Here is a 26,872-nt window from a genome sequence, read left to right on the forward strand (position 1 = left end):
TTCTCAATTGGACTGCCCTTGATGAACGGTTCGAGTGAAGTATAGGTAAATGACCTGCATAATCTCAAAGTTTCATTGCAGGCGTATTTTAACAAAAGTCAGCAAGAATAGTAACCAGCTGCTGTATTGCAATCCTCCACGATCGTTTCTTGTTCAGTAATGATCTCATCACCGACATAATAACCAGACAGCGGCAGATGAATAAAAATTGAGCAACCCCACTATAGCCCCGTTAAACTCCTTCGATAGATGGGTCATGGCCTGCTTCTAGCTCGGTTCGATCGCCCCTAAGAGTAAAGTGCACAGAAAACGTTCCAAGTTTCTCGCGAGTTCGGAGTCGCAACTCGCAAGGGGAAAAAAAACGGAAACAAGTAAGCCAGGAACAGCTGTCAGCTTTGTCAGAAGTGAAATCTATTTTGTCCGGTCAGATTGGCTGGATTAAGTCTTATAGTGGATGATTGAGAGCTGAGCTGTCCTTGTTTTTGCTTTGCTTCCCCTGAAATCGTCATCTGCCAAGTCGGCGAGCCCCGCACTTGAAACTACAGGATTTGCTTCATTTTGATAAGGGAAAAGATCCAAGACTCGAGAGAGAGGCCGATGCATAAAGCATGGAGCAAGAAGTGTGCTGGAGACTGGAGAGCCGAGAGCCGCGAGGTCTGTGAGAGCATCATTGTGCAGCTCTAAATCTATGTTTATCGCAATGTCTCAGTCTTACCGAGATCTTCTTGCTCTTCCTAAGTAGTCTTTGCATGGGGATCTGTCGATGGCGTAGGCTACCACGTAGTACTCCATCGGCCATCTTGGCCAGGCCAGACTTTTTGCTGTGTAACTGCAAGTTACCAGTGTATCTTTCAACATGTATTATTATTTTCTCAGATGAAATTATTGATGGTGGAGGACAACGATTTCTGTCAGCGGCCAGCCACAGTCTCGCTGGTGGCGGGTCTCCTTCCAAGGTTGGTTCCTGGGATGCCGACATTCTTCCGCCCGGCTCGGTAAACACTGCGCTTGACCGGGTTGACCTCATGCAATAGAGCCATGTCTTCAAGGTTTTGTCACAAAGGTTAGAAATCGCATGGGTTGATACTGTATGGCCTCTCTTTCTCGTTTGTAACACAGTCAGATTGATGATCGATCCATTACTTGTATTCATGTTTCATCAGCTCATTGGTTGATCGGTTTGTTTCAGTTTGGAATTTGGAACCAATCCCGAATGAGCAGTGGCGGTGCGAGGTTGGTACAGGTGGACCAGCTGTACAGTGACAGCCAATTATGCTCATCTGATGAGCAGCGGGTGGCGAGTGCATAATTGCCGATGGTTGCAGGATAGGCGGATGTTCCATGGTCCGGGCGAGGAAAGGGGCTTCAGTCACTGCACAGGCAGAATCCAGATGCAAATGATTGTAGCAGGGAGGACGTACGTCGTATTCCATTAAGCCGGTTCCAGCTTCTGCTCCCAGCGTCGAGACTCAAAAACTGCTCTTCTGGCTTCTGCTAGTTAAGGCCTATCTAAGGGCCGTGGCTAAGGCTGTTGCCTCATGGCTCAAGCTATTGTGTGTTACTCTGCAGTACTCCGTACTATGCACAGCATTGAATTATGCAATAAAATTTGGCTGTTCGAAGAGTACAACTTGATGTTGGGTGATGATATGGGATTGCAGTCCAGCACCTTTTTCTAAGCAGCCCTGGGAGCCCACCTTCAAGCGTTTGTTTGATGCTCCCTTCGAACAAGAGGTCGCTATTCAGATCGCCCACGTGCCCCCAACCATGCAATCACCAGTTATGATAATACGATATACTACACTGAATAATCTGTACGAAGAGTGTGGTGGTCTCGAAGGCTCTATAGCAGAGTACACACAGTATCCCGCACGAATCCTGTACTCACCTTTTTAAATGCCTTAGATGAGCAAGGGAGTGCCTAGAGAATTATCGCCTGAAAACAGCTGTCTCGCAGGATGGACAGCGATCGTCAAGTTATTCAATGGTTCGACCACCCAGAGTCTTCAGTAGTCCTCGGCCATGATCTCACGAGTCACAGTCTGCTTTGCCACCAAATTGATGGACGTTCAGCCTTCAGGGAGGGAACAGTGGATGTCCGACAGTGGTTTCGGCTTGACGGTGGGGGCTGTTTCAGGTCGACGACAGAGTATCTCAAATCCGTTCAGGGCACACTCTGGGGTCAGGGACCGCTCGGCGCTCACATTAGGGATTCAGGCTCCAGGGCAGTGCTACAAACCCTTCCTATCGGTTGTTCTCCAATGTAACACGGCCTAACTGCCCTTCCAGAGCTGACCGGGCGCAAACAAAACCCCAAACGTGCATGTAGTACAAAGTTCTTTCGATACTTAAGGGTTTGCTTAATACCTAATATGTAGCTCTTGTTATGTACTCCGTAGTGACCGAGAGGTCTGAACAACAACTCAACGAGCAAGTCCTCAAAGGCTCAGAGTCTCTATTTATATACTCTGTGCACACAAGCTTTGCTTGGACCCTGCTTCTTTCCCCTGAGTCTCAACGGCAGTGGAACCGGCTTGCGCGTTTCCGTACCTTTTGATATCAGGGTAACCCGTCGTGGAGAAACCACAGGGTACTCTGCGCAAATGATAGCGCCTATAGATGCACATCACCGAAAATCCTCAGCGATCAACCACTCGCCATTTCGTTTGGAGCACGTAATAGGCCGCATGTGAGACCAGCCAGAGAAAACTCTTCGGTCATCGAATTGTTTGTCGGTTTGAGCCCTGCAGCAATGCAGGCTGGGGGAGGAGGTATGAAAATGGGAAGGACCCTGCCCTGACACCTTGGATTTCTTCCCTTCCTCTTGCCCTATTAATTCTCTTGAGAATCGACACTCATTCACCATATTTTGCTTGTTGTTTTTGTCAGGTTCTTCCCATTCTCTCTTTTGGATACTCCCACCCTGGTCTATCTTTTCAGGCTTAGCAGACTCTCCTCCGTATACCTCCCAATCCCTTTGTTAAGCCGGTCTTACGTGCCACTCTCTATATATAATACGGTCGCATTGTCTATAGCCTCTGGATATTTTCACCATGAAGCTCACCAGCTTTCTCGCTGGAGCCGCTCTCTTCTCGAGCAGCGTGCTTGCCGCTGATCTGGACCCCATCGTCATCAAGGTATGATACATAACACCACTTTCCACCGCGCTGGCCTGCGGATGTCGGTCAGTAGGGGCTGGTGGGGTTGGCAAAGCAGCTGATACAGCGCTTTCTTACACTGGCCATCCCATTTGCTACCTATTTGGAAACGTGCCAACACTAAACTTGTTTCGCAGGGCTCCAAATTCTTCTACAAGAGCAGCGATGAGCAATTGTATGGCCCATCCTTCACAGGGTCTTTCAGGCCAGGCTAACGTGTGCCGCAGTTTCATGCGTGGTGTCGCCTACCAGCAGGAATACACTGGCTCCAAGAACAGCAAGAACAACTACAAGGACCCCCTCTCTGACGCCGAAGCCTGCAAACGTGATGTCCCTTACCTCGAGAAGCTCAACGCCAACACCATCCGAGTTTACGCGATCGACCCCAAGGCCGATCATACCGAATGTATGAAGCTCCTCAGTGACGCCGGGATCTATGTCATTGCGGACTTGTCCTCCCCTAGCCAGTCTATCATTCGTAACGATCCCAAGTGGGACTACGATCTATATACTCGTTATGCTTCTGTGGTCGACGAACTCTCGCAATACAGCAACGTCATTGGTTTCTTCGCAGGAAACGAGGTTTCTAATGACCCTAAGACCACTGATGCCAGCGCTTTCGTCAAAGCTGCTGTTCGTGACATGAAGCGGTACATTAATGCCAAGAACTACAGAGCCATGGGTGTCGGTTACGCTACCAACGACGACTCGGCGATCCGTGTCGACATGGCTGACTTCTTCAACTGTGGCGAGGAAGAGGAAAGCATTGACTTCTGGGGCTATAACGTCTACTCCTGGTGCGGTGACTCCAACTATGAAAAGTCCGGTTATAAGTCTCGTACCGACGAGTTCCGTGATTTCTCGATCCCTGTGTTCTTCGCTGAATATGGCTGCAACGAGGTTTCCCCCCGCAAGTTCACCGAGGTTGAAGCACTCTACGGTGACAAAATGGCTGATGTCTGGTCTGGTGGTATTGTGTACATGTACTTCCAGGAAGACAATGACTACGGTATGTTCCTCTTCCCGTCTCCAGTCTATTCCTGAGCCTTGTGGTCGGCCAGACTAGTGTTGTGAGAGAACGCCTGGTGGGCCGTACTAGAAGCCTCTGAGGTGACCGGGCCTTACAAGGAGCATTATACTAAGTACCTACGCAGGACTGGTCTCAATTGACAACGGCAAGGTCAAGACTCTTGACGACTTTAGCTATCTCTCCAAGCAGCTAGCCTCCGCAACCCCTACCGGCACCAAGAAGGCCGACTATAAGCCAACCAACACCGCCCTTCAATCCTGCCCTTCCATCAAGAAGAATTGGCAGGCGACCGCTTCCCCTCTTCCTCCATCCCCAAACCATGACCTCTGCACCTGCATGGTAAAGAGTCTATCTTGCGTTGCTAAGTCCGACATCTCCGGCAAGCTCCTTTCTTCTACCTTCAGCTCCGTCTGTGGCTATGAGGGCGGCAAGTTCTGCGATGGGATTACTGGAAACGCCACCTCTGGAGAATATGGTGCCTACAGCGTCTGCACCCCCGAACAGCAACTCTCTTTCGCCATGAACCAGTACTACGAGAACCAGGCTGATCAAGGTAACGGCCAGGATGCCTGCGACTTTGATGGTGCTGCGACCTCGCAGAGCACCAGTGAGCCTACCGCTGCTTGCTCGTCGTTGCTTGAGGAAGCTGGCACCGAGGGCACGGGCTCCGTTCAGGCCTCACCCACCGCTGCTGGAGCTCAGTCCGCTGGCGACGGTGACGTGTCTGACCCTGAGACCTCCGATGGCGCTAGCTTTGCAGTGGGCCCTGGGAACGTCAATGTCGGTGCTCTACAAATGGGTGCCTATGTGATCACCGCTATGTTTGCTGGTGCTGCTATGATTCTGCTGTAGACAAGCTGGTGGTAGGCTGAGCTTTATTCGTTGTCTCTGGCGGCTGGAGCTTTGTTTCGATGTGTATTCTATGCCTTGTTTATACTTGAACTTGTACCGTGATGGCTACCGTTAGATCTTTATATGGCTTTATAATTCTATTCTGTAGTATATACGAATGTAATGTACTGCGTTTACCTTCTCACGTATGGGGCATATAAGCCTTAACCTCGGGCTTAAGTATGCCATTGAGGCGAAAAGTATTTGTAGTACCTGACTGATCAGCATCCATGCCCAGGCAGGGGATAGGTAGAAGAGGGCAGGGAAAGATGCGCACACACTGTGATGTTACCTAGACTGGAATATTCCGTCACACAGACACCCGGGGGAGTTCTTCGGCTGAATCTGAGGGATGCCTCCAGATCATTCTGAACACATTGGTCTTTTTATTGGGATACTACAAGATAGCGTTGTTGGAGGTTTCTGGAGGCTATATATATCTTGGCGCAGTACTCCATAAAAAATCGCCGCCATCACTATGATAACCCATAAAGTTTGCCACAAGTACCATCAAGTCGACAGAGATAGAACTTGCATACCTATCGAGGGGTTGTTTTCCCATGGGAGGCTATCAGGTCATAGATACAGCAGACACCTAGTTCCTGAAGTTCTACCTAAGTACTTGGCTGGTCGGCCGTTGCCGTGCCAACCATGATCTTCATCACATCCCACATCAAAACGCTCAATACTTGGAATCACTTGCTTCGGGAGTGCCCATGCCTATAAATAACGCCAATACCCCATAGATATTCGGATACATCGATTGTCGCCGTGAGTGAAGATTTCAAGCGGGAGCTCGTTGAAAGAGGTTGCCTGCCTGGGAAGGAGCGACGACACCCAAAGAGTGGAAGGAGCGACCCGTCACTTCGCCTACACCAAACATGGCCCGATTGAACACGAGGAGCCAGGCAAGACAGACGTCCGAGCTGCCAGAGAGAGCGAGCTTGCAACGCCTGGCTGAACGAAATGTCTCTCCACCTCCACCTATGCCGAAAGAGCGGCGCCCAGGCGGGACAATGACGGGGGAGACACTCTTTGACAAACGGCTGGGACTAGAGAAGGAGAGGCCCCAGCTCGCGCGTAGCAAGTCGACACGGACAAGGACAAAGACCCTCTCCGAGCAGAGTTTTAACATCTTCGCCGACAGCGATGGGCCGAGTGAACGTGATACTCCGAGACCGAAGAAAGCGACACCGCTGAAACTGGCTCGCACCAACTCTATGATCCTGCCTCTGCCCCAACAGGCTCGAGCTCGGACGAACCGAAAGTCGGAGTTATACAACTACGATAAAGAAAATGATCCGCTAGAAGAGGAGCTGGATCCAGAGCCGCCTTCACTTTCGCGTAATCCTTCCGATGCTTCCTCAACGAGGTCCCCAACGAGAAACCGAAATACACAACAGTTCTCAAACTATCGACAACCGCAACCACCACCGGAATCGGAGGATGAAAATGACACTAGCTCTGATTCTCTAGATGATTTTATTGTGAGCGACAATGACGAACCGAGCTATCACGAAACGTCGGAGGATGAAACATCGGAGGAGGAGGAGGAACACAAGTCACCACCACCAACACAAAAGAGAAGGCTATTCAGAGGCAGGCGGCCAGACCCTACGGCAGAGATAGAAAATGCTTTGCGTGAGTCTTCTCTACGGACAGACCTCCGCCTTGAACCGTCGCTGCCGGCTGCTATCTCAACATCGTCTCCCAGGCGGGATAGAGTATCAAGGAAACTCTTTCGACAGGACACCGATGTCTCTGAAAAGATGGATAACCTGATTCTGAGTGATGGCGATCCCTCTTCACAACTTCAACTTGACTTGGAAAGGTATGTACTGCACCGCTGCCTACACACTGCAATGATGCCTAGATAAAATAATATTAACACCACAAAGGGGAGTAGTAGAACCAGAGCCACCCACAAGCTCGCAGCGCGACGGTTTACGCTTTCAAACACCACCACCAAGCCCTGCGAAAAGCCTGTTACGCTCTCCGACCAAGGAAAAAGTGCGCATCCCGCCAACTCCATATCGTGAAAGCACCGACGCTTTCTGGAGCCTAGAAGCGACGAATGACTGGATTGACAAACACTCCCCGCGTAAAGAAAGCGTAATGCTTGAGGAGTTCGACTACTCCGAGTCGGATTCGGAGACCATGCCGAAACGCTTGGAGGTCAAACCGAAAGCCAAACCTCCAAGTAAGACGGCGCTGAAAAAGGCAGAAGCCGAAGCAAAGAAAGCTGCACTTGCACGCAAAAAGTCATTCGATGACCGCAAAGCCGGCCTTGCGGAGGACTTCCTTAGAGCACTCGATGACGCTGTGTCTGGTGGCGAGGTCCAGAGACGCTCAGAAGATACCGGCGGTGTTCGAATTGTCTGGAGCAAAACACTACAGACAACAGCTGGACGAGCGAATTGGAAACGAGATCGACCCACAACTGAGAATGGACCCCTGACCGATTTCTCATCGTCTTCTGGTAGTGAAACGCCTTCAGCGAGAGTCGTGAAGCAGTATGCCACCATCGAGCTAGCGGAAAGAATTATAGACGATGAAGACCGGCTTATCAATACCCTTGCCCACGAATACTGCCACCTCGCCAACTATATGATCTCCAACGTCCGCAACCAACCGCATGGCGCTAGCTTCCAGGCATGGGGCCGGAAGTGCAAGGAAGCACTCAGAAGCCACCCCATCTATGGAGGCCGAATTGAGGTGACCACAAAACACAGCTACAAGATTGACTACAAATACGTATGGACATGTGTCGATTGCACTCAGAACTATGGCCGGCACTCCAAGAGCATCGACCCCAGCAAACACAGGTGCGGGAACCCTACATGCAGGGGTCTTTTGCAACAGATCAAGCCCAAACCGCGAAGCGTCTCACCCAGAAAAAAGCAACCTGCCTTTGTTAGCCCAGTCAATGATATGTTGAAGAATCTGGAGGTGGTTGAGTTAAGTCCTTGAAGAATCAAGCACTTCGGCGTTGATTTGGCAGGTTTCGAGCGACGATGCCCAGCGCGTCGGCAGCAAGCGACAAGGGTATTGGCATGTTCTTTTCTTTCTCTTTCATTCGCTCCAGGCGGGCTGAGTAGGGTATATTGGAGTTCGTCAGAAGTCCTTATTATGACCCTCTTTGGATTATGCCTTGTTCAGGGCGTTTCGCAGCCCTTCCTTCACTTCCACGATCTTTATGAATTGTCAACAAGACAGACCTGGTGTTTCGTAGTGTACATAATCTGGAAATAATAATCTGCTCTCTGATAGTCATCACTGATAAGACCAAGCCCTGTATGTTTACCTGTAATCCTAGGTAGTTGGGGAGTCTCCTGCCAGAGCATGTTCTATCATCACCCCCTGAAAGTTGGCTGCACCATCGGACTTCGTAACTAATATGAGTATAGAAGCTGCAAAAGTGCATATTACTCAATTTTATAGTCTATATAACTGGACTCATTACATAAGAGTTGTTCCTGGCCGGTGTACGAAGTAGTTGCGCGGGTCAGTGAGATTACCTACCTGGAGATCAGGGTCGAGACCCTTTTTTTGGTGCTTCCCGAGCTATGCTAGTAAGTACGGAGTCCAACCGCAATCTTCAGCAGGACCCAAGACCTTTAATAATTCAGTAAAAACCTGCTGATTGTAGATATAGTTTGATGTCATTGATGTCAGTTCCGAGACCACATTTTGGACTCCTCAAGGCATTCATTTTATGGTGCCTGATTTCTGAGACATCCAGGTCTCCGCAGCTCGCCTTGAGAGCTCCCGCAGGGTCTGGGCACTCCCTCTCCCCTGTAAGAATTAATCAATCACCTCCAATGATAGAAGACAGGTGACAATACCGAAGAAATCACAGAGAAGTCCTTCCTTCAGCCTTGCAGCTGGTCCTGCGTTCAGTCCTTCCACCAACTTTTCCCTTTCGGACCCTGATTCCACTTCACCGTCATCGGTTCCAAGCTCCTGCACGCGACTTCGCGATCAGACACTTTGGTTCTCGAAATGAGCTGAAGGCTCAGTCGTCAATCTATCTATATCCCTTTTTAACGTGGCTCTTAGCTGCGACTTTGTCCTCTGACGTCCCCTCTTTTCTCTACGGCCATCGTCATTCCTTTCCTACCTGCGGTTGGCTACGCCGTGCCCCTCCTCCTTTTCTCGAGCGTTGACCTTGTCTCGTCTCCTGTGCAACAGGAGACTCGCCAGAACCAACAATGTTCCGTGCGCGGCGGTATCGCATCTTCGTGGTCTTCGCTGTGATTCTAATCCTCCTTATACTCCACTTCAACCGATCGCACTCCCACGATCAACCTGCTGGATTGCAGGTCCCTCCTCCGCATGTCGATCAAGAACCTCCTCTCGCCGGCTCGGACCAGGTGGAGGATACTAATGGCGGAGATTCGGGCGCACCGGGGCGTCCACAACAACCGTCGATGGAGCGCCCGGACTCTCTGAATAACGCCCCTGATACAAGCTTTTCAGGCGATACACCGTCTCAGGGCCATGGATATGGCGGCTATGGATCCCAAGCAGACGATGTTGCTCCCTCCAAAGACACAATTCCGGGCGATACACCGTCTCACGGACAAGGATATGGCGGGTATGGATCTCATGCCGGTGATACTGCTCCTCCAAAGGACATACCGTCCCAGCAACATGGATCGAGCGATTCCGGACTTTCGAGTGGCGTACCATCTCAAGACCATGAGCTTAGTGGACATAGGCCTCAAACAGGGGCGCAGACTCAAGGCAAGCACGGTTACGAAGACGAAGTCGACGACACGGATACGTCTTCAGTTCCCCATTGGAAGCAGACGCCCGAACGGTATCCAATCGATCCCCAAACCCTGATTAAGCTGCCTACTGGTTCCTCGAAGACGCTTCCAAAACTCCAGGCGAAAATCGAAGATGAGTCGTCCTCGGAGAAAATGACCCGTCTTCAACAACTCGACACCGTCAAGTCGGCTTTTCTGCATGCGTGGAACGGGTATAAAGAGTCAGCCATGGGGCATGATGAGGTCAAGCCCCTTCATGGCGGGTTCAAAGATCCGTTCAATGGCTGGGGCGCAACCCTCGTCGACTCATTGGACACGCTATGGATTATGGGTCTGAAGCAGGAGTTCTCAATCGCCGTTGATTACGTCAAAAACATCGACTTCACAGCAAGCAAAAGGAGGGAAATTCCAGTTTTCGAAACCGTCATTCGGTACCTAGGTGGCTTGCTCGGTGCTTACGACATCTCGGGGCATAAATACGACGTACTTCTAGAGAAGGCCGTCGAACTTGCGGAGGTAATCATGGCAGCATTTGATACACCGAACAGGATGCCGACACTTTTCTACAAATGGAGCCCTGATTATGCTCTTACCCCTCGTAAAGGGGATGTGAAGGCTGTTTTGGCGGAAATCGGATCTCTTTCGCTTGAGTTCACTCGCTTGGCGCAATTGACTAAAGATGACAAGTATTATGATGCGATTGCTCGAATCACGAATAATCTGGAGGAGTATCAAGACAGGACAAAGATTCCTGGCCTGTGGCCTTTGAACCTTGATGCGTCTGGCTGCAGAAGAACCCCGGGTTACGAGCGAGCAGGCGTTGGTAAACCCGTTAAAGGATCGGAGCCTTTGTACGAGGTCAACTCGACAAGCTCGGCGTCGCATATAGCGCGTCAGCTCCATGAAGGTGCACAGCCCGCCTCTTATGGCGACGATGAATCCAACATCGATACCCGCACCCCTCCTCCCAGAGAGAATTGTTTTGAGGGCCTCAATAATCAACTCTCAAACACTGACAAGTTTGGTTTGGGTGCCCTTGGCGACTCTACTTATGAGTATTTGCCCAAAGAATATATGTTGCTTGGTGGCAACAACGAGCAGTACCAGACAATGTACACAAAGGCCATGGATCCAGTGCGAGACCAGCTTGTTTACCAGCCAATGCTGAAAGGCAATCGCGACGTCCGGTTTCTGGCTACTGTTACCATGACAAAGGACCTTGATGCTGACCCAGCTGGTCGTACAACTTTCGCTTATGAAGGTACTCACCTCACTTGCTTTGCTGGTGGAATGTTTGCCATCGGTTCCAAGTTATTTGGGCTTGAGAAGGACTTGAACTTAGGCAGCAAGTTAACTGATGGTTGTATCTGGGCTTATGAGGTCACCAATACCGGAATCATGCCAGAAGCCTTCAAGATGCTCCCCTGCGAGAAAGGCCAGCCCTGCGATTGGAGCGAGGAAGAATACTATCTCGCTCTTGACCCCTACGCTGATAAACGGCCAAGCTCGCACAGCAAGAACAAGCGATCTCCGAATCCCGCCCCCGAGAAGGGAAATTGGCATGTTATTGCAACGCCCGAAACCACGCCGGCACCCGAGAAGCCGAAGCAGGTGAAGTCGGTTGCTACTGACGAGAATGGTCACCAGTATCCCGGGCCGGTTCAGCAGAAGGACACACTCACACATGAAGAGTTTGTAGAGCAAAAGATCCTCCACGATCGACTTCCGCCAGGAATGACAGGAATCTCGTCGCGTCAGTACCTCCTACGCCCGGAGGCAATCGAATCCGTCTTCATCATGTTCCGCCTCACCGGAGATTCGTACTGGCGCGAAAAGGGGTGGCAGATGTTCAAAGCTATCGACAAAGCCACCAAAACTGAACTGGCCCATTCTGCCATCGCCGATGTCACGGCCGAAGAACCGCGACCACTCGACAGTATGGAGTCTTTCTGGCTCGCCGAGACGTTGAAGTATTTTTACCTCCTCTTCAGTGATCCAAACGTGGTCAGCCTTGACGAATACGTCCTGTAAGTCAAAAACTAGTCAAAATCCTAGCCGCCACCTGCGTTTATTGAATGACTGATGCTGACTTTCCCAGGAACACCGAGGCCCATCCTTTCAAGCGTCCCGAGTACTAAGCATAATCTCAATTTTGTAACAATTTTTATCTGTCTTGACCATGACTGGTTCTTTCTGTATGTAAAAGCATCGATACCACTGTGCCAGTAGTCTAAGTATACTAGATGATGTTCTCCATCTGTATAATCTATATGGATTGGCGCGCTCTTCGAAATGATGTCGATATTGTATGGCTTGGAAAAGAAAGATTAGCTAGGATTTAGTTACTACCTTAGATATCCTGCAGACAGTACTGCTAGATGGATTTACTACGTACGGTATAAGGGGATTAGAGGCCCTTGCCGGCTCCCGGGTAATCCTGATGGCCGACACATCGCATCAGGCGCCATGTCAGCTCGCTTCCTCCTGCCTGGCTGGCTCGTTGCCTTGGTGGCTGTATGTTTTCACTTGGTCGCTCGTGTCTTTTAAGGTTGTCCATGCCATTCTCCTCTCTGACTGTAGTGATATGATGCGTTTAGTTCTGCCGGCGGCTGGCTGCTGGGGCACTCGATAGCCTTTCATGGCCAACTCCTATATAATACAGATAGTGGATTCCGGTGGCTAGCATAATAATATCAATGGTTATTGTTTATTTCTGGATCCTTCTGGTGTCGACATATTAGTCTTTCAGACCTCTGAGGCCCTCCAAACAAGGAGGAGACCTCAGTAAGCGACTTGCATTAAAAGAGGCTCTAGGGATTCAACAGAACACCTTGGCAGTCTTGACGCTCCATCCACGTATCAGCTCTGTCAAAGGAGTAAGCGAGATCTGCCTGCAGACTGCTTGTACTTTGTAGTTTTGTAACTATATTTTCTTCGGAGTATAAGGTGGACATCCCCGCCGCCGTTGGAGTCGAAAGTGCCTTGGGTGGGTTTCAGCCACGCGCTTTATTTAGTAAGAGTTCCTCATCCATCGCGGGCGTCATAGCCATTCGGGCAACTTCTACCACTCCTTCTTCTCTCCTCCTACTCTCTCTCTCTCTCTTCGCTTTCCCTTCGTTCGGTCGCTATATTCTGCTCGCTTCACTCCGGCCAGCTTCCGGCCTTCACATACTTTGTTCATCGCCCGGGGCGCTTTCGCTTTCTCACCTCCTCCCAGCGGAGCCCACAGCCAACTTGTGTGTCGGGCGCAAGACGGGATGAGTGCGGCGGAGACTCGACAGGCCCGAGGACGACGACGATCGAGTTGTGGGAAATGGAGCTTGAGGTCTCCGTGGATAATGAGCAGCAATTCTGGACCAGTGCGTCTTCCTTATCTTGCGTTTCCACTTCTCCGCTTGATTTCCTTGCTTGCAGACCTAATCTAATCTAACCTGTGACGACTCTGCGCAGACATCCAAGAAATTGTATCCACCCCCTGCTCCTCGGAAGACTTGATTGATAATGCGCTACGGGCATATTTGAGTCTGGCTACCAAATATCAAGGTACAAAGACACCCACCCATCAGCTCATAGGCCGTCGCGAAGGCTAATCGTTAGCCGCACGCTCCAGAACAATATCTCCAGTCCGACTTTGAGGTCACAAGATGTTCGTTCAGACTGCTATCATCTGCGGTCTTTGTCGCTCATACGGACTATGTCCGGCGACAGATGATCTACGCTTTCTTGCAGGTACAGACTCTGGCCCCATCGACGAGGTAAACATTCACACCCGGAATAGGAAGATGACCCCGTGACACTTCATATGATTGCGTCCTTCCTTCTATTTGATGGTCGACAAGACGAAGCTTTATTTCACATGATGGCTGAGGAGGGTGCGTTTCCGCGGTTGCTTGAGTTACTCCAAGCGCAAACCATGGACAGAGAGGACAGTGCGGCTGGCTTGCATCGCCTTTTGATGGATCTATTGTATGAGTTGTCGAGGATACAGAAAATCAGGATTGAGGATCTCGGTGAGTTGCTTCTTGTTATCATGCGACTTCCTAGTGTCGTCTCGACCTATGACTAGACAACTAACGGGTCTTGTGGCGGCAGTCCTTGTGGACGACGATTTCATTCGGGGCCTATTCGACATCATCGAGCATCTTTCATATGACGCTAATGACCCATATCACTATCCTGTCATTCGTGTATTGGTATGGCTCCCCGTTAGTTGTTAAGACATTTGCTGAGCTGTCAAAAGTTGGTTTTGAATGAGCAGTTCATGATTTCGGCTCATAATTCCCATGACGAGCATTCGCCGGCGATTTCTCTGACGAACAAGGTCATCAAAGTTCTTTCTATGCATGGTAACTCTTATAAGACGTTTGGTGAAAACATTATCCTTTTAATAAATAGAGAAGGTATGTGGCTAGCTGCTGGGTCCGTCCTCCCTATAGCTAACCTGACTGGATTCTAGCCGAGACGTCGCTGCAACTCCTCACACTCAAATTGCTATACCTTATATTCACGACCCCAAGCACCTATGAATACTTCTTTACTAATGACTTACACGTCTTGGTTGATATCCTTATACGGAATCTTCTCGACCTCCCGGAAGAGGCATCGGCTCTTCGCCACACATATCTCAGAGTCTTATACCCATTACTCGCACACACGCAGTTGCGGCTCCCACCACATTATAAGCGAGACGAACTCAAGCGCATGCTTAGTTTATTAGTGCGGGGTCAATTGACTGGCGATACGGCTGCCGATTGCGAAAAGATAATGCATTTTGATGAAGTTGATGAAACCACTCGACGACTAGTCCTCCGATGCGCTACTGTCGACTGGCTACGCGATGATCCGGAGCCTTACAGGACTGATCGGTTCCCTCAGAGAGAGGACAGCCTGACTTCGTCACTGCCAACCATAGATAGTGCCCTTCACTCGGACATCGATATAGGGACTTCTTTAGAGTCCTCACATTCCATCTGCTCAACGAGCACGAGAGAAAGCTCGCTTGAAGACTTATCATCTACTGCAGGCGAGCTTCCAGACTCGCCAGCGTCTACAAGTGAGACGCCCCGCAAGCATAGTCAGATCGAGAGGTTAGGGATGCATCTTGATCCCGCGTCATCATCTTCCCTCAGCGTACACGAGGTTGCATCCCAACGCGAAAAACCAGGAGTGATCACACCAAGTCGTCACGACGGACATCTATCTGAATCTCAAACAAGCCTTGCCAAGCATAAAGTGAAGCCGTTGCCCCCGAAAACAAGACGCTGGCGCGGAAGACGAGCAACAGGAGATGATGACAACGCCAGTGCAGTTACCTCAGAGATTATTGCTGAGGAAGATAATACCAGCACCGGTCCAGACAGCCCTATTCCTCACCCATCGACACCAGTGATAACAACCGCCACCCTCATTTCCGAAAAGGAACGCCGAAACTCCTCCACTTCGAAAAATAGCGCTGTCCCTGCAAATCATTCTGCAGCTCGCCGCTCCGCCTCTCACCCTCCACCAGCCGTTCCACCGCCCCGCCGCTCGGCGATTCATAATAACCTGTCATCTTCCAGCCATTGCACCCCGATCTCAAGCCCCTCTCGACCTCCATTAGCATCTACACAGAGCCACAAACAAGCACAAAAACCAGAGCCACCGAAGACACGGCGCTCAGGGCGCAAACACACCCAGACAGACTCCTCTGACACATCGCTAGCTAGCCAGAGAAATAGCATCAGCAGTTTGAGCAGCAGTGCCACTGCAACTACGATTCCAGGAGGTTTGCTCCACCCCGAGTATTCGGTTGAGAGTCCTGCAGGACTAGGAGATGGGAAGGAGGATCGCAATGGGCATGAGGTGATTAGTGTCGAAGAGGCGGTGCAGAATGTGTCGCTGCATTGAACGATCATGGAGTGGAATTTTGATTAAGGCAACTGACCTTGTTTCCTTTTATGACTACCTTCCTGCTTAGACTATGTGCGCAGATGATTCTGCATAGATCTAGCTGGGATATCTGACTTGATAATTGTGGTTGGAGGACTGTATGTAGATAGACATAATATTAAGCTAATTTTATAAGCTCTGAATTGCGCATATCCTCAAACAACTCACTGTCCCCTAAGAGAAGAAACAACAAGTGTTGCTAAGCACCCTACCTGCATATGCCCAATGGTATAGTAGTAGTATAGATGCTGTGGTATACATGGAGTACTATAGCACCGCAGGCAGAAGTAGGCAGATAAGGTGGTAGGCCCCACTTGTATCAACTTTATCATCATCTCGAGTTTCACCCCTCAGCATCTTCCTACAAGTCACGAAAACCACACTCAGCATGGCTACCCTATCTCCCCAAGGCCTGTATGGTAGTGCCATCAAAGCCGTCATTCCCCAAGGCTGGCTCGATGCAAGGTCCGTCAAAGCTGCCTACCCCTCTACCCCGCCATCACCATCACACTCCCAAAGAGCTTGTGCAGAACTGACAACCCCTCGACAGCGAGTTGCGCCAAATCCCCGACCACCAAGAACTCTTCCTCTCCCCGACAACCCTGTCAAACCTCATCTACGAAATCAACGAACGCGTCTCCCCCGAAACCGCCCTCTCCGCGCTGCAATCCACCCCAACAACAAACCGCGACACCCTCGAGATCCTCGGTCCAAACCCTGACTCTACAACAGAAACAATCGACAAAGCCGCAGTGCTCTACCACCTCAATGACATCCGCGACGGAAATGACGATATCCTACGCATCGTGGCCCCACCGCAGCAAGTCACTTTACAGAAGCTCCCGAGCGCAAGGGCATACAAGGGAATCGCACAGATAACTTCGCCATCACCTACGGCGCGCTCTGGCGGTGCTCCGACGTCGGTCGGTGGTGCGGCGGCGGGGTCCAGTGCGGATGGGGCGTTGACATCTAGCGTGAGCGTGCACTATTTTCTCGTTAGACTGGAAGAGCAAGAGACCGATTTTTTGGTGTTTTTCAATGTGCCGCAGAAGGAGTTTGATGAGAGGGGGGATCCGAGTGGGTTAGCTGCGGAGGAGGAGCTGGCGGCGGCGGTTGTTGATGGGTTGGTTGGCGGGCTAGAGATCGTGGACTGGGGGTTGTTTGGCGCCTGAATAAAGTATATACTTAGATAGCAATCGTCTATATATCTCGTCGGGGAGAGACTGTGTGGGTCGACGGGTGGTTGATACGACGAGGGAAATCGGATGCTGGGCATTGAGCATAGGGCTACGTGTGCTGCTGCACCTTGACATAGAAGACTTGAGTAGGACGCTATGAGGTACGGGATCGCTCACTAGCTTGATAACTTGAGCTGACTGGTGCCAGATCCTTGATAGGCATAGATGACTGGTGGACCCGTTCAGACTTGATCTCTCAAGGCTCGAAGAGAGGCCGGCATTATGCGCCCATCCACAAGTTCTAGACGTGATTTTGGCCCTCGAGCCGAGACCATTACCCGTTTCTCTTGATGAGATACTAGCAGAGATTGTATGGTCTTCGGGTGGCACCAGCAATTCCTCAAGGAAGGGGTGGTTGTACTCTTCATTCCTCGCGACATCATATTGGGGCACGACACAACAAAACATGAGACGAGCATTCCTCTGAGTTCAGCTTTTTATTCACAGCCTCTCCCGGGGCTGCAAACACCGAGGCACTCTGCAGAGCTCGATCTCATCTTCGTCAGTCTCGATCAAACACACGTGTGAGCGAATATCTGCGCAGTAGCAACTTCATGTGCTCCACTATGGACGGAGTGAATTGTATTGCTCAGTGTCATCGGTATCGCAGAGGGGATTTTGTTTTCGAATTGTGTTAAATACTTCTTCCCCAGTCTTCTTCTTCCTTTCCTCCTTCAACTTCTTGACACCTCTAGCTGCGCTGTCGTGTATGGTCTGAACCCGATATCAACTTCACATCTGCTTGTCAAACAACGTCGCCTACAACAACATAAGGTCATCCCACTGCCTTTGGCAAGATGACGTGGGTTACCTTCTTGGCTGTGCTCTTGCTCAGCTACGTGGCTGCTATTCCTGTTGGAACTGGAGCTGGAGGATCTGTTGCTGTGCCCGAAGCTGTTATCGAAGTGACTGTCTGGGTAGACGAGAATGGAGAGACCCTATCCGTTGAGACTGCCCACCCCACCGCAACTGTTGACAACGTCAGTATCGCTCTGTGACACAGCCAACAGAAAAAGTTGCTAACAGTACATAGACCCCCACTGGCCTTCCTCCCATCCTAGCTATTCCTGGCCTGGACTCCCCCAATGATCTTGAGCCCAATCTCGCAACCGATGTCAACATCAAGGCCAATGTGAAAACTGACCATCACCCCGATAATTATAACGATCATCACGTTGACCACCACGGTGACCACACTCGTCCTCAGCAGAACACCCGGTTCTTTGGGATTTCGTACTCGCCTTACAACGCCGACAGCACCTGCAAAAACCAGGCCCAGGTCAACGCCGACATCGATAGACTAACCCATTACTCTTACGTCCGTATCTATGGAGTCGACTGCGACCAAAGCCGAACAGTTATCAACGCCGCACGTCGTCACGGCCTCAAGGTCTTCGCAGGTGTCTACGACCTACAAAATCTTCATGCAAGCTTGCAGATGATCATTGACGCCGCTCGACCAGACCTTTCAATCCTCCACACCATCTCAATAGGTAATGAATTGATCAACCGTGGTCAGAGCTCCGTCGGAGACGTCGTGAATGCCGTCAACGATGCTCGTGGATATCTTCGTGCCCAGGGATACAACGGACCCGTCGTCACTGTTGATACCTTCTCCAAGATCTTCGAACACCCTGACCTCTGCCACGTTTCCGACTACTGCGCTGCCAACTGCCACTCCTTCTTCGACGCCTACCAAACTCCAGCGAACGCAGGCACTTACGTCCGTAACATCGCCAACAGCCTTTCTTCGATGACCGGAAAACGCACCATCATCACTGAGTCAGGATGGCCCCACGCAGGTCAACAGAACGGCCAAGCCGTGCCTTCACCCAAGAACCAGCGCCGCGCCATTGAAGCCCTGCGCCATACTTTCTGGAATGACCACGACAATCTGATCCTCTTTAGCGCTTTCGATGACCTCTGGAAGGCTGATAACCAGTGGACTTTTGGAGCGGAGAAGTTCTGGGGTATCGAGAAGAGGTAGGTAGAAAGAGATAGATCGTCTTGTCATTCTATTCAACATGCTTGGACTTTCTGCTATCGACAAGGTTTCTGGATTCTCTTTATTGTGCTGGTCACGATATGATATTCTACGATTGGTTCTTGGCGATCTAGCGAAGCTGCGTGCTTGCATTCGAAAGAAGACTTTCTTCCTTGCTTCAGTGAATTACCCGTTGACCTCGAGTTGACCTTGATCGATATGTACCCTAGATCGTGGACTTCCTAGAGTTACATTTGTTAGATTAGCTGGCCCTTTATCAATTGAACTAAGCACAGCCAAGTGCACTCTGTTAGTCTTACTTACTTTACCAGTAAGCAAGAGCTTGGTTCACTTATTCAGAAACAAGAAACTGCAAAGGTGAATATCAAAGTCTCGATCCTTCCTAAAACACTCACAACCTGGATCGTTAGAGCTCCAGTAGCAGCTTCCTTGGAGCTGTCGACTGAAAATTTAGAACGAGTCGGGCCTTATACCATAGTAGCCTTGGGAAATGTACAATATCAATGGCTAAGCAGCCAGAAGATGAATTCTATTTTAAGCCAATAACAGCATAAGTTAGGCAAGGTATCTCAAACTCATTCCTCATCGCTCTCCTCATCTTCCTCCTCACTACTCTCCTCCTCCGCATCAGCAAGCCAATCAATGAACTGCTGCGTCTGACTGCGCACTTTCCGCATCTCCTCAGTCGCACTCGACCGCTCGTCCGCCCACCACTGCTCAAACGCTTCCTCCTCGATAACTTCCAACTCATACAGCTCCTTAGCCGCAAAGAGGAGGACCGTGTCACCCCGCAGCCGGTGGACGAGATCTTGCTGGAACAGAAGAAGTAGGTCCACCTGGTCCGTCTTCGCGCTACTCTCCCGGTCGAAGATGGCGCGCTCAATAATCTCATGGTACTTGCCGAAAATGTCGCGGACGGCATCGCCGGCTCCCTGGCCGCCTTCCATCAGCTGCGCGATGCGCTTCATGAATGCTGTAGCAACGGCGCGGCGGACGTCGTGGTCTGCGGCGTTGGCCGTCATGCGGAGACTGACGAGCTCAAGTTGGACGACGTCTGAGGAGACACCGTCACGGAGACTGTCGAAGACGCTGGCTGCGGCGTCTTGGACGAAGTGAGAGTCTTGTTCTTCGTCATCTGAGACGGAGGTTGCGAAGCTGCCGGAGCGGGAGCCGCCGTAGCCGGATATTTCTGAGGATAGGGTTGAGATGGAGTCTGTGGATAGAGAGAGGTTTGCCATGTTGTAAACTGCGACAATGTTAGCTTTACCGGGAGAATACGTAGATCCGCAAAAGAACGTACTCAAACCTGAAGAGGCGTTGCTGGCGGTTTCGTCCTCATCCTCATCTTCATAGGGCACATATTCGTACCCCTTTCCACCCTCGCCTACAACCTCTGGATCACTGTCTGGTGTGGCGCCTTCCTCCTCGCGATAAGCGTTTGTTATCCGTCTACCCTCGCTGACTGTCACACCGTCCGCAATTTTCACGCCAAACGAGACAAGAGAGCCTGGCTCAAGAGTGCAGTTCTTCCCCACGAGGACGTCATCCGCAACAATAGCTTGGCGAACAGTGGTTCCGTCTCCAATGACCACATTGTCCCAGAGATAAGCACCATCTAGAGTGACGTTCTTTCCAATTTTACAATTTCTCCCAAGGACCGTGTCCTTCACAGTGGTCTTGTCACCGAGGCTAGTTCCTCGTCCGATCACTGTCCGCCGTCCTACGACGCACGAGCGAGCTAATGTCACGCCTGGTTCTTGGTATAATGTTCCCTTTCGAAGCTCATAATTGTGACCGGGCAGCAGATTCGTGTCGGGACACAAGGGATAGGCCCAGCGAGAGATAACATCCTTGCTAACAGCATCATACGCCTTAAGGTTCCTGACTCGCGCAACGTAATGGTCTTGAATGATATGTGTGTGAATCGTCTTCCCGTTCAGCTCGTAGTCCTTCAAAACACCGTAGAGGAACTGCTTTCGCGGCGTCTGGTAGTCGAAACTATCAGACCACAAACTCAAAACATCCGGTGTGCAAATATCAACATTGCAATCAATCAGATCTTGCCGAATATCAATTTCCGAAAACGTGGTAATGATCTCGCTGTCGATAGTGAGGCGAGATGATTCAGGGGAGTGGTGGTCAATTTCCTCATAGTGTAAACAGCGGTCCTTAGTCGGATCGACGACGAAAACCGGCGACACAGACGAAGCCTTCGCCCGATGGTTCCTGCCGGCCTCACGGAGAATCATCGTCATGATCGCGTTCTTGTCTGCTTGCCGACGGGCTCGGTGTTTCGCCAATGCGCCTTCGATGGGTAGGTTGCTAATCACGTCGCCACTCACAACGAGGAAGTCGCCGGTAATAAGGTGCTTTCCGTCAAGGTCTCGCATAACGTCTCCGACGGAGGTTGAGGTCGATTTGAGAAAGGTAAACTGCTTGAACGGTGAGGAGGGGGCTCTCCATTTTGAGGCGCTTGATCTCTGTCAGTCGGACTAGGAGCTTGCAGTGCAGGTGACCGAACATACGTGATGTAACTCTCCAACTGGTCAGAGTGCGCACCCCCGTACAAGAAGACCTCTTCAACGCCGGCGTTCGCCAGAAACTCGAATGTATACTCGATCAATGGGGTATTCGCAAGCGGCAGAAGACACTACAGAGGCCCGAGTTAGCGTTTAGATCGTCTAATCTCAAGTGCTCCATCCAGAATAGCGCTTACCCGAGGTCTATCCAGAGTGAAAGGCTCGAATCGCGTCTCGAAGGTATCCGCGAGCACCTACTCCGCAAGCAACAATTAGCCTCTAATAATTTCCATTTCCCGCAATGAAAACGTACCACAGCCTGTAGCGTCTCTTCCACCTCCTCAGTCGCGTTTCCGCGGGGCTTGTTAGAGCTACCGCCTTTCTTTGGCGCCATTTCCTAGCGAATGTCTGTTTGAAACGAGCGAACGATCGATATTACTAGAAAAAAGCCCTCTGACACCCCTCGGAGTCATTCATCCCACTTTCGGCCGCGGCCCACCGCCCGGCAGATCTTCTCCTGTTTTCAGCGTTTGCTTGACCACCCATCACGTGAGTCATCCGGCGCACCGCCACAAGCTCGCTGCCAGCCTCAAAAAGTCCAGATCAAGCGAGTTGGCCTGGCCCCTCGTCGATTTTAAGGGAACGTTATCCCTGGCCGGGGGCAGAGTCTAGACCGACGCCATCACTGGGATGGCTCAGGAATTCTGCGCTGCAGCTGGCCTGGCCCTGTTTTCAACGAACCCTGATCGCCGATCCTCGATCGACAACTCTTTGTTATGGCGGAGCCTATCTCCGCTTACCTGGATATTGACCAGCTGCGGCCATTCATTCTATGGACTAAAGAATGTATGTTGGAAAACCTCTATAAAAGATTGTTCGCATCATTCATATAGGGCTGCGTATGGAGCAGAAATCCAGATATTAGATTACCAGGTCAGATCAGGAGATTATGCAACGAGCGCAAAGACAACAAGGCGCTACTGCGCGAAGAAACACCGTTTGAAGACGACGCACTGGCTGCCCAACCTTCATGCCGGATACCCTCCCTCTAATTGAGCCCCCTTGAAAGCCGGTGAAAAACAAACATGCCTATTTACTCTAGATCACACACAGCCAATGCAAAATATGACCCCTAAAAACGCCAATTGATGAAATGAGCGCCCAAGTCCCTGGTGGAAAGTATCAAAGAATGCAAAAAGGGCGATATATGCCGGCCCAGATAGTCATTAGTAGAGAAGGCGAGTGCAGTTGCGATTAATCCAAAAGCGCTTTCTCGCAGATTAGCGCAGTGGACCCGAGGGAAGTGGGGTATAAGGAGGAGCGACTGTTCGTCAGGAGATATATAGAAAATCATCAGTTGGTACGTGTCGCCTGCATCGAGCCGACCATGGGCTGTGGCGGTTGATAGGACATGCGCTGGCGTTTCGCAAGGTTGGGGTTCTCTGCCCCGTTGCTAAGTTCAGAGATGTGTCGTCGTGGCTGTGGTCGTACCTGGCCGGGTCCTGCAGGGCCCATCGCAACGGCAGGGGGTGCTGGGTACTGCACTCCATTCTGATCTATCGCATATGCAGCCGCAGCCGGATTGGGAACGTATTGACCTTGTACCTGCTGGAGGTTCGAGGGGACAGCTGCCATAGTCTGAAACTGGTTCGGAGATTGCCATGCAGTCATAGCCGCTGCTGGAGACTGACTTGGGGAGCTATCTTCCTTAACAGTTACCGATTGTGCGGCAGAGCTTTGACCGGCCATCGTAGCCGGCGTTGGGGGCTGGGCACCCTCCATTCCCTGTGAGACGGTCTTTAGATGGACTAGGTGCTTTTCTAGCATGTCGAGGAGACTTTTTCGGGTAAATGGTTTCGGAAGGACATCATCCATACCTAGTCTATAGTTAGCGCTGTAGCGAACGTTTCTCGGGGGTGATGCATACCATGTTGGAAGTACAGTTGAATATCATCACTCCGAATGTTGGATGTCATAGCAATAATAGGAGTTCGATCGAATTGACGGATCAAATGACACGCAGAAACACCGTCTAGGTTGGGCATAATGATATCCATAAGAATCAAGTCATACTTGGAACCGTCCTGGACCTTATTCACGGCCTCCAGTCCATCAAGCTGCGAGCGAGGACGTTAGTGACAAGAAATTCATTAGTGAGGAAGCAACCTACCGCGGTGTCTATTTCACAAGAGAAAGAATACAGGAATTTCCCGCCGATCTGGCGACATGTCGCATCATCCTCGACAAGTAGAATCCGAGGGCTGCGTACCCAACCCGGGTCCACATGATTGGTCTTTTTTCTGTTCTCGGGAAACTGTCGTCGTTCGTCCATCTCTTGCTTAGGAGGCATGGCATATGGAACGTTGTTGACGTGTTCGGGGTACATGGGGTCTATCCCATTGGTTGCGCCAACCGGGTAGACAACAGGTTCCATCTCGCCGTTCATCTTCGGATAGACTAGAGCCGGGTTTGCCGGCGCAGTGGCTGGAGCTGTGACCCGTCGCGTGGGCTCCATTGTAGGCGTGGAAACGACACCGGCGGGTTTCGATGCCTCGCCCATAGAATCGACGCCAACGAGGTTGAACTGGATTTCAGCGTTCATGTCGCTCAAAAGCTTGGAAGCCTGCTGTAATGGGGTGGAAACACCGTCCTCCATCGGGGCGACTTGCGAGGGGCTCATGTTGGTGCCAGGTTGAGTTGGGAAAGGACCAGGTTTGGTGTCGCGCTTTTGTCGGCCGTCGATAGAAACCAGGTAGTTCACCAACTGATGTATAACATTTTCGTGGTTCACCACGGTTTTTTGAACCCTCAACACCTCCTGTAGCATTAACTGATGGTCAACCGTCATTTGTGCATAGCGATCGGAAAGGTGCTGGATCTGCTGCTGTTGCGCGACAATCTGCTGGTTGAGGAGATCGATCTGTTGTGTCGGGACCGACTCGTCCTGGGTCTGTGTTTGCTTCCGCGGCGCGGGGGCCTTTCGCCGAATGTTGTCAAGGGATTCCTTGCTGTTTGCTCGAAACTCAGGGTGCTTGAATTCCCACGCCTAATTATCCATTAGCCAATGCAAGCTTGCTGATCGGGAGGGTGCCTCACGTTCTGACCGTACGGTGACTGTCCGTTCTCTTCATTATTTTGCCTGACTTTGTGAAAGTCGTACTTGTTGAGCTGTCGCACGAAACTGGCAAAATTGCTGTGCTTAAAATGTTTCGGAAGAATGGTCTTGGTGAATTTTTCACACTGCGGTTCTGTCAGCAGATGGCGACCGCAAGTACCGGCTAGGAACCGGCAGCCGGGAATGCGTTACCTCTAACACGACAAAGCTATCTCCCTCGTCCCCCCACCGCACGATTTCTGCGTACGATGGGTCCTCCAGCATTCTTGTGCGACAACATCAGTCAAAAATGATCCGAACAAAGGGCGAAGCTTCGTGCCCAAAGACAAAGAGGAAGCAAACATCGGACGACAGCCGTTGTTGGCGGAAAGAGGGGAAGAGCGACCGCCAGGGGAAAAATTGAAGTAAAAATTCCGAGGGAGAAAAAAGAAAGGAGAGGGCGGACTCACTTGTAGAGTTTCCGGACCTATACATTTGATTAGCATCTTGTCACACAGCAAATATCTGACTGAAGCCATGAAGCCAAAGGAGCAGCGATCAGATAGGATCGTACTTACAAAATCGCTGGAGTTGCCCGAGGGGGCGGCGTTGGAGGTGGTCTGGCCACCGTCCATCATGGGCTAGATGGGTCGCGACCGATCGAACGAGGAACAGCCTTCAGCACTGTGCAGGACCTCGAGAAATATTGGTCTTTGGAAGAGCGACCGAGAGAAAAAGGTGTCAACTGCAGTGCGGGTTGTAGAAGAAAAGAATCTGGGAATGGGAAAAAGAAGAAGGATAGAAGATGGCGGAGAAGAGGAAAAAAAGACGCACCCTCGTCGGTCGCAAGAGGGTAGAAAGAGGAGGAGGAGAGGAGTCGGTTGTAGTAGTTTGGTGGGACGGGCGCACCTCGCAGTCTGCCAGTGCCAGTGAATCAACTGAATAGGTAATTGGGCATATTAATAGAAAGCCATTAATCCAGAGTCACCAGCCACAGCCGTTGTTTTTCTTTCGTCTGGAAGACTGGAATGGATTTTGGTTCGACACGGAGGCAAAAAGTGCCCTCCTCGACTTCCTGGCAAATGACTGTCTCTGCCCTGCGTGAAAGCCAGCAAATCCGCACACAGGGAGTCAGTCAGTTGCATTCAATGCCACCTCGGCAATGCTACATCTTCTCTACCTAGACTACCTCTTCTCTACGCACTACATGAACAATAGCTCTGTTCTGGCTTCCGTCAGCTGCTAAAATTGAATTACTCGTACTGCAGTATCGTAGAGATAAAGACATTTAAATTCTTACTGCATGAATCAGCCAACATCGTCAATGCGCCTGCAGGAAAACTTGCATTAGAACTTTGATGATGGAGGGGGAGAGGAGGGGCCCAAGTTCAACGGCGACTCTGATCCACAGCCTTGATTTGATGCTCAATTTTTTTCAGCATGGGCTTTTCTGTACGCTCCCGAATATCCTTTGTTAACCGAGCTATTTTCATGCAAATCAGTAGCTTCCAAAATCCGAACAGCGCTCAGGAGGTTGAACAGAGTCACGAGATATGGAGGTCCTTACCCAGCAAGGCATCTCCGGGGAGCGGTCGACATTAGCTTTGTCCATCATGCAGATCTCTGCTATATCCCCGTCCCCGTTCCATAATGCAGTTGCTGATGACTTCATTAAAATGCCCCAATACTTTCAAACTTTAGAAGAACGTGGCCCCAGCGTCGAGGGAGCAGATTTATATGCCCTCTATTGAGATAGTCCAAAATCAATCGGAAAGACCGAGACGGTCGCCTGGGCAAGTGCCACCCGTAGTTAGTGGTTTACAAAGTGCATATAAAGTTCTTCAAGGTCTACATTTATAGATGAATCCATGAAAACTTCAACGCTCTATTGCGCTTGGATAAGATGGATCTGGGTCAGTCTACAGGAACCTCAGAGAAGGAAATGTCGTTCTAAACAATTTCTACTCCGGAGTACAATAAGTAGGGTAATGTTGTTGATACAGATGGATGCTCTATATAAGGTCCGAAAACGGCAGGGATGGTCGTTGGACGGTTGGCCCCGGCTCTGTGATCACACTTGGGACAGGACAAAGAACCATTTACACAGGGCACTAGGTAGGTAACAGGTTAGTCTCACAGGTGATTAATAGATTCTCCAGTTTGATCAATACAGGTACTATATGGATAAGAGCGATAGAAGAAGAGAAGAAGAGATCATATTAAAGCCTGAACAAGAT

General features: G+C 50.6%; 9 protein-coding genes across 9 annotated transcripts; 7 read left to right on the forward strand and 2 right to left on the reverse strand.

Moving 5' to 3' along the window:
* Nucleotides 1-1,410: 1,410 nt before the first annotated feature.
* BJY04DRAFT_203745 (uncharacterized protein) lies at nt 1,411-2,507 on the forward strand. The gene has a single exon (XM_073713382.1). It carries the CDS (start codon nt 1,959-1,961, stop codon nt 2,265-2,267), a length of 309 nt encoding a protein of 102 aa, XP_073564326.1. The 5' UTR covers nt 1,411-1,958; the 3' UTR covers nt 2,268-2,507.
* Nucleotides 2,508-3,053: 546 nt separating this feature from the next.
* Nucleotides 3,054-5,040, forward strand: BJY04DRAFT_224932 (glycoside hydrolase family 72 protein; the record flags this gene model as incomplete). Its single annotated transcript, XM_073718094.1, has 4 exons — nt 3,054-3,137; nt 3,296-3,333; nt 3,386-4,167; nt 4,313-5,040. The coding sequence occupies 4 exons, from the start codon at nt 3,054-3,056 to the stop codon at nt 5,038-5,040; spliced, it is 1,632 nt and encodes a 543-aa protein (XP_073564327.1).
* Nucleotides 5,041-5,558: 518 nt separating this feature from the next.
* Nucleotides 5,559-8,352, forward strand: BJY04DRAFT_203749 (SprT family zinc-dependent metalloprotease). Its single transcript, XM_073713383.1, has 2 exons — nt 5,559-6,910; nt 6,978-8,352. The coding sequence occupies exons 1-2, from the start codon at nt 5,961-5,963 to the stop codon at nt 8,047-8,049; spliced, it is 2,022 nt and encodes a 673-aa protein (XP_073564328.1). The 5' UTR covers nt 5,559-5,960; the 3' UTR covers nt 8,050-8,352.
* Nucleotides 8,353-9,165: 813 nt separating this feature from the next.
* On the forward strand, nt 9,166-12,075 carry BJY04DRAFT_203750 (class I alpha-mannosidase 1A). The gene is made up of 2 exons (XM_073713384.1): nt 9,166-11,878; nt 11,950-12,075. Exons 1-2 carry the CDS (start codon nt 9,291-9,293, stop codon nt 11,987-11,989), a joined length of 2,628 nt encoding a protein of 875 aa, XP_073564329.1. The 5' UTR covers nt 9,166-9,290; the 3' UTR covers nt 11,990-12,075.
* An 829-nt stretch (nt 12,076-12,904) lies between these two features.
* On the forward strand, nt 12,905-15,907 carry BJY04DRAFT_203755 (uncharacterized protein). The gene is made up of 7 exons (XM_073713385.1): nt 12,905-13,210; nt 13,302-13,394; nt 13,462-13,580; nt 13,630-13,861; nt 13,944-14,044; nt 14,092-14,251; nt 14,308-15,907. The coding sequence occupies exons 1-7, from the start codon at nt 13,165-13,167 to the stop codon at nt 15,735-15,737; spliced, it is 2,181 nt and encodes a 726-aa protein (XP_073564330.1). The 5' UTR covers nt 12,905-13,164; the 3' UTR covers nt 15,738-15,907.
* Nucleotides 15,908-16,132: 225 nt separating this feature from the next.
* Nucleotides 16,133-17,575, forward strand: mog1 (Ran GTPase-binding protein MOG1). The gene is made up of 3 exons (XM_073713386.1): nt 16,133-16,244; nt 16,330-17,118; nt 17,166-17,575. The coding sequence occupies exons 1-2, from the start codon at nt 16,168-16,170 to the stop codon at nt 16,949-16,951; spliced, it is 699 nt and encodes a 232-aa protein (XP_073564331.1). The 5' UTR covers nt 16,133-16,167; the 3' UTR covers nt 16,952-17,118; nt 17,166-17,575.
* A 21-nt stretch (nt 17,576-17,596) lies between these two features.
* Nucleotides 17,597-19,205, forward strand: scw4 (putative cell wall glucanase (Scw4)). The gene is made up of 2 exons (XM_073718290.1): nt 17,597-17,997; nt 18,051-19,205. Exons 1-2 carry the CDS (start codon nt 17,815-17,817, stop codon nt 19,002-19,004), a joined length of 1,137 nt encoding a protein of 378 aa, XP_073564332.1. The 5' UTR covers nt 17,597-17,814; the 3' UTR covers nt 19,005-19,205.
* Nucleotides 19,206-19,459: 254 nt separating this feature from the next.
* BJY04DRAFT_203759 (translation initiation factor eIF2B catalytic subunit epsilon) lies at nt 19,460-22,120 on the reverse strand. The gene is made up of 5 exons (XM_073713387.1): nt 21,855-22,120; nt 21,739-21,795; nt 21,548-21,672; nt 20,323-21,494; nt 19,460-20,268 (listed from the first exon to the last, which is right to left on the reverse strand). Exons 1-5 carry the CDS (start codon nt 21,933-21,935, stop codon nt 19,598-19,600), a joined length of 2,106 nt encoding a protein of 701 aa, XP_073564333.1. The 5' UTR covers nt 21,936-22,120; the 3' UTR covers nt 19,460-19,597.
* Nucleotides 22,121-22,235: 115 nt separating this feature from the next.
* skn7 (putative stress response transcription factor SrrA/Skn7) lies at nt 22,236-25,549 on the reverse strand. The gene is made up of 7 exons (XM_073713388.1): nt 25,214-25,549; nt 25,106-25,122; nt 24,849-24,921; nt 24,638-24,781; nt 23,712-24,587; nt 23,469-23,658; nt 22,236-23,418 (listed from the first exon to the last, which is right to left on the reverse strand). The coding sequence occupies exons 1-7, from the start codon at nt 25,271-25,273 to the stop codon at nt 22,895-22,897; spliced, it is 1,884 nt and encodes a 627-aa protein (XP_073564334.1). The 5' UTR covers nt 25,274-25,549; the 3' UTR covers nt 22,236-22,894.
* Between the last annotated feature and the right edge of the window lie 1,323 nt (nt 25,550-26,872).

The sequence above is a fragment of the Aspergillus karnatakaensis genome (genome assembly GCF_047715665.1).
Source record: "Aspergillus karnatakaensis strain CBS 102800 unplaced genomic scaffold BJY04scaffold_106, whole genome shotgun sequence".
In the NCBI taxonomy this organism is placed as follows: domain Eukaryota; kingdom Fungi; phylum Ascomycota; class Eurotiomycetes; order Eurotiales; family Aspergillaceae; genus Aspergillus; species Aspergillus karnatakaensis.

Bases quoted from the DNA above. Each gene is read 5' to 3' on its own strand.
- BJY04DRAFT_203759 (XM_073713387.1), bottom strand. From the start codon at position 21,935: ATGGCGCCAAAGAAAGGCGGTAGCTCTAACAAGCCCCGCGGAAACGCG. The intron at 21,796-21,854 runs GTACGTTTTCAT...CTTGCGGAGTAG, and splicing joins AAGAGACGCTACAGGCTGTG to GTGCTCGCGGATACCTTCGA. The intron at 21,673-21,738 runs GTAAGCGCTATT...GGGCCTCTGTAG, and splicing joins TCACTCTGGATAGACCTCGG to TGTCTTCTGCCGCTTGCGAA.
- scw4 (XM_073718290.1), top strand. From the start codon at position 17,815: ATGACGTGGGTTACCTTCTTGGCTGTGCTCTTGCTCAGCTACGTGGCT. The intron at 17,998-18,050 runs GTCAGTATCGCT...AACAGTACATAG, and splicing joins CCACCGCAACTGTTGACAAC to ACCCCCACTGGCCTTCCTCC.
- mog1 (XM_073713386.1), top strand. From the start codon at position 16,168: ATGGCTACCCTATCTCCCCAAGGCCTGTATGGTAGTGCCATCAAAGCC. The intron at 16,245-16,329 runs GTCCGTCAAAGC...ACCCCTCGACAG, and splicing joins CAAGGCTGGCTCGATGCAAG to CGAGTTGCGCCAAATCCCCG.
- BJY04DRAFT_203755 (XM_073713385.1), top strand. From the start codon at position 13,165: ATGGAGCTTGAGGTCTCCGTGGATAATGAGCAGCAATTCTGGACCA. The intron at 13,211-13,301 runs GTGCGTCTTCCT...GACTCTGCGCAG, and splicing joins TGAGCAGCAATTCTGGACCA to ACATCCAAGAAATTGTATCC. The intron at 13,395-13,461 runs GTACAAAGACAC...CGCACGCTCCAG, and splicing joins TCTGGCTACCAAATATCAAG to AACAATATCTCCAGTCCGAC.
- BJY04DRAFT_203750 (XM_073713384.1), top strand. From the start codon at position 9,291: ATGTTCCGTGCGCGGCGGTATCGCATCTTCGTGGTCTTCGCTGTGATT. The intron at 11,879-11,949 runs GTAAGTCAAAAA...TGACTTTCCCAG, and splicing joins AGCCTTGACGAATACGTCCT to GAACACCGAGGCCCATCCTT.
- BJY04DRAFT_203749 (XM_073713383.1), top strand. From the start codon at position 5,961: ATGGCCCGATTGAACACGAGGAGCCAGGCAAGACAGACGTCCGAGCTG. The intron at 6,911-6,977 runs GTATGTACTGCA...AACACCACAAAG, and splicing joins CTTCAACTTGACTTGGAAAG to GGGAGTAGTAGAACCAGAGC.
- skn7 (XM_073713388.1), bottom strand. From the start codon at position 25,273: ATGATGGACGGTGGCCAGACCACCTCCAACGCCGCCCCCTCGGGCAAC. The intron at 24,782-24,848 runs GTAACGCATTCC...ACAGAACCGCAG, and splicing joins ATAGCTTTGTCGTGTTAGAG to TGTGAAAAATTCACCAAGAC. The intron at 23,659-23,711 runs GTAGGTTGCTTC...CCTCGCTCGCAG, and splicing joins CTTGTGAAATAGACACCGCG to CTTGATGGACTGGAGGCCGT.
- BJY04DRAFT_203745 (XM_073713382.1), top strand. From the start codon at position 1,959: ATGGACAGCGATCGTCAAGTTATTCAATGGTTCGACCACCCAGAGTCT.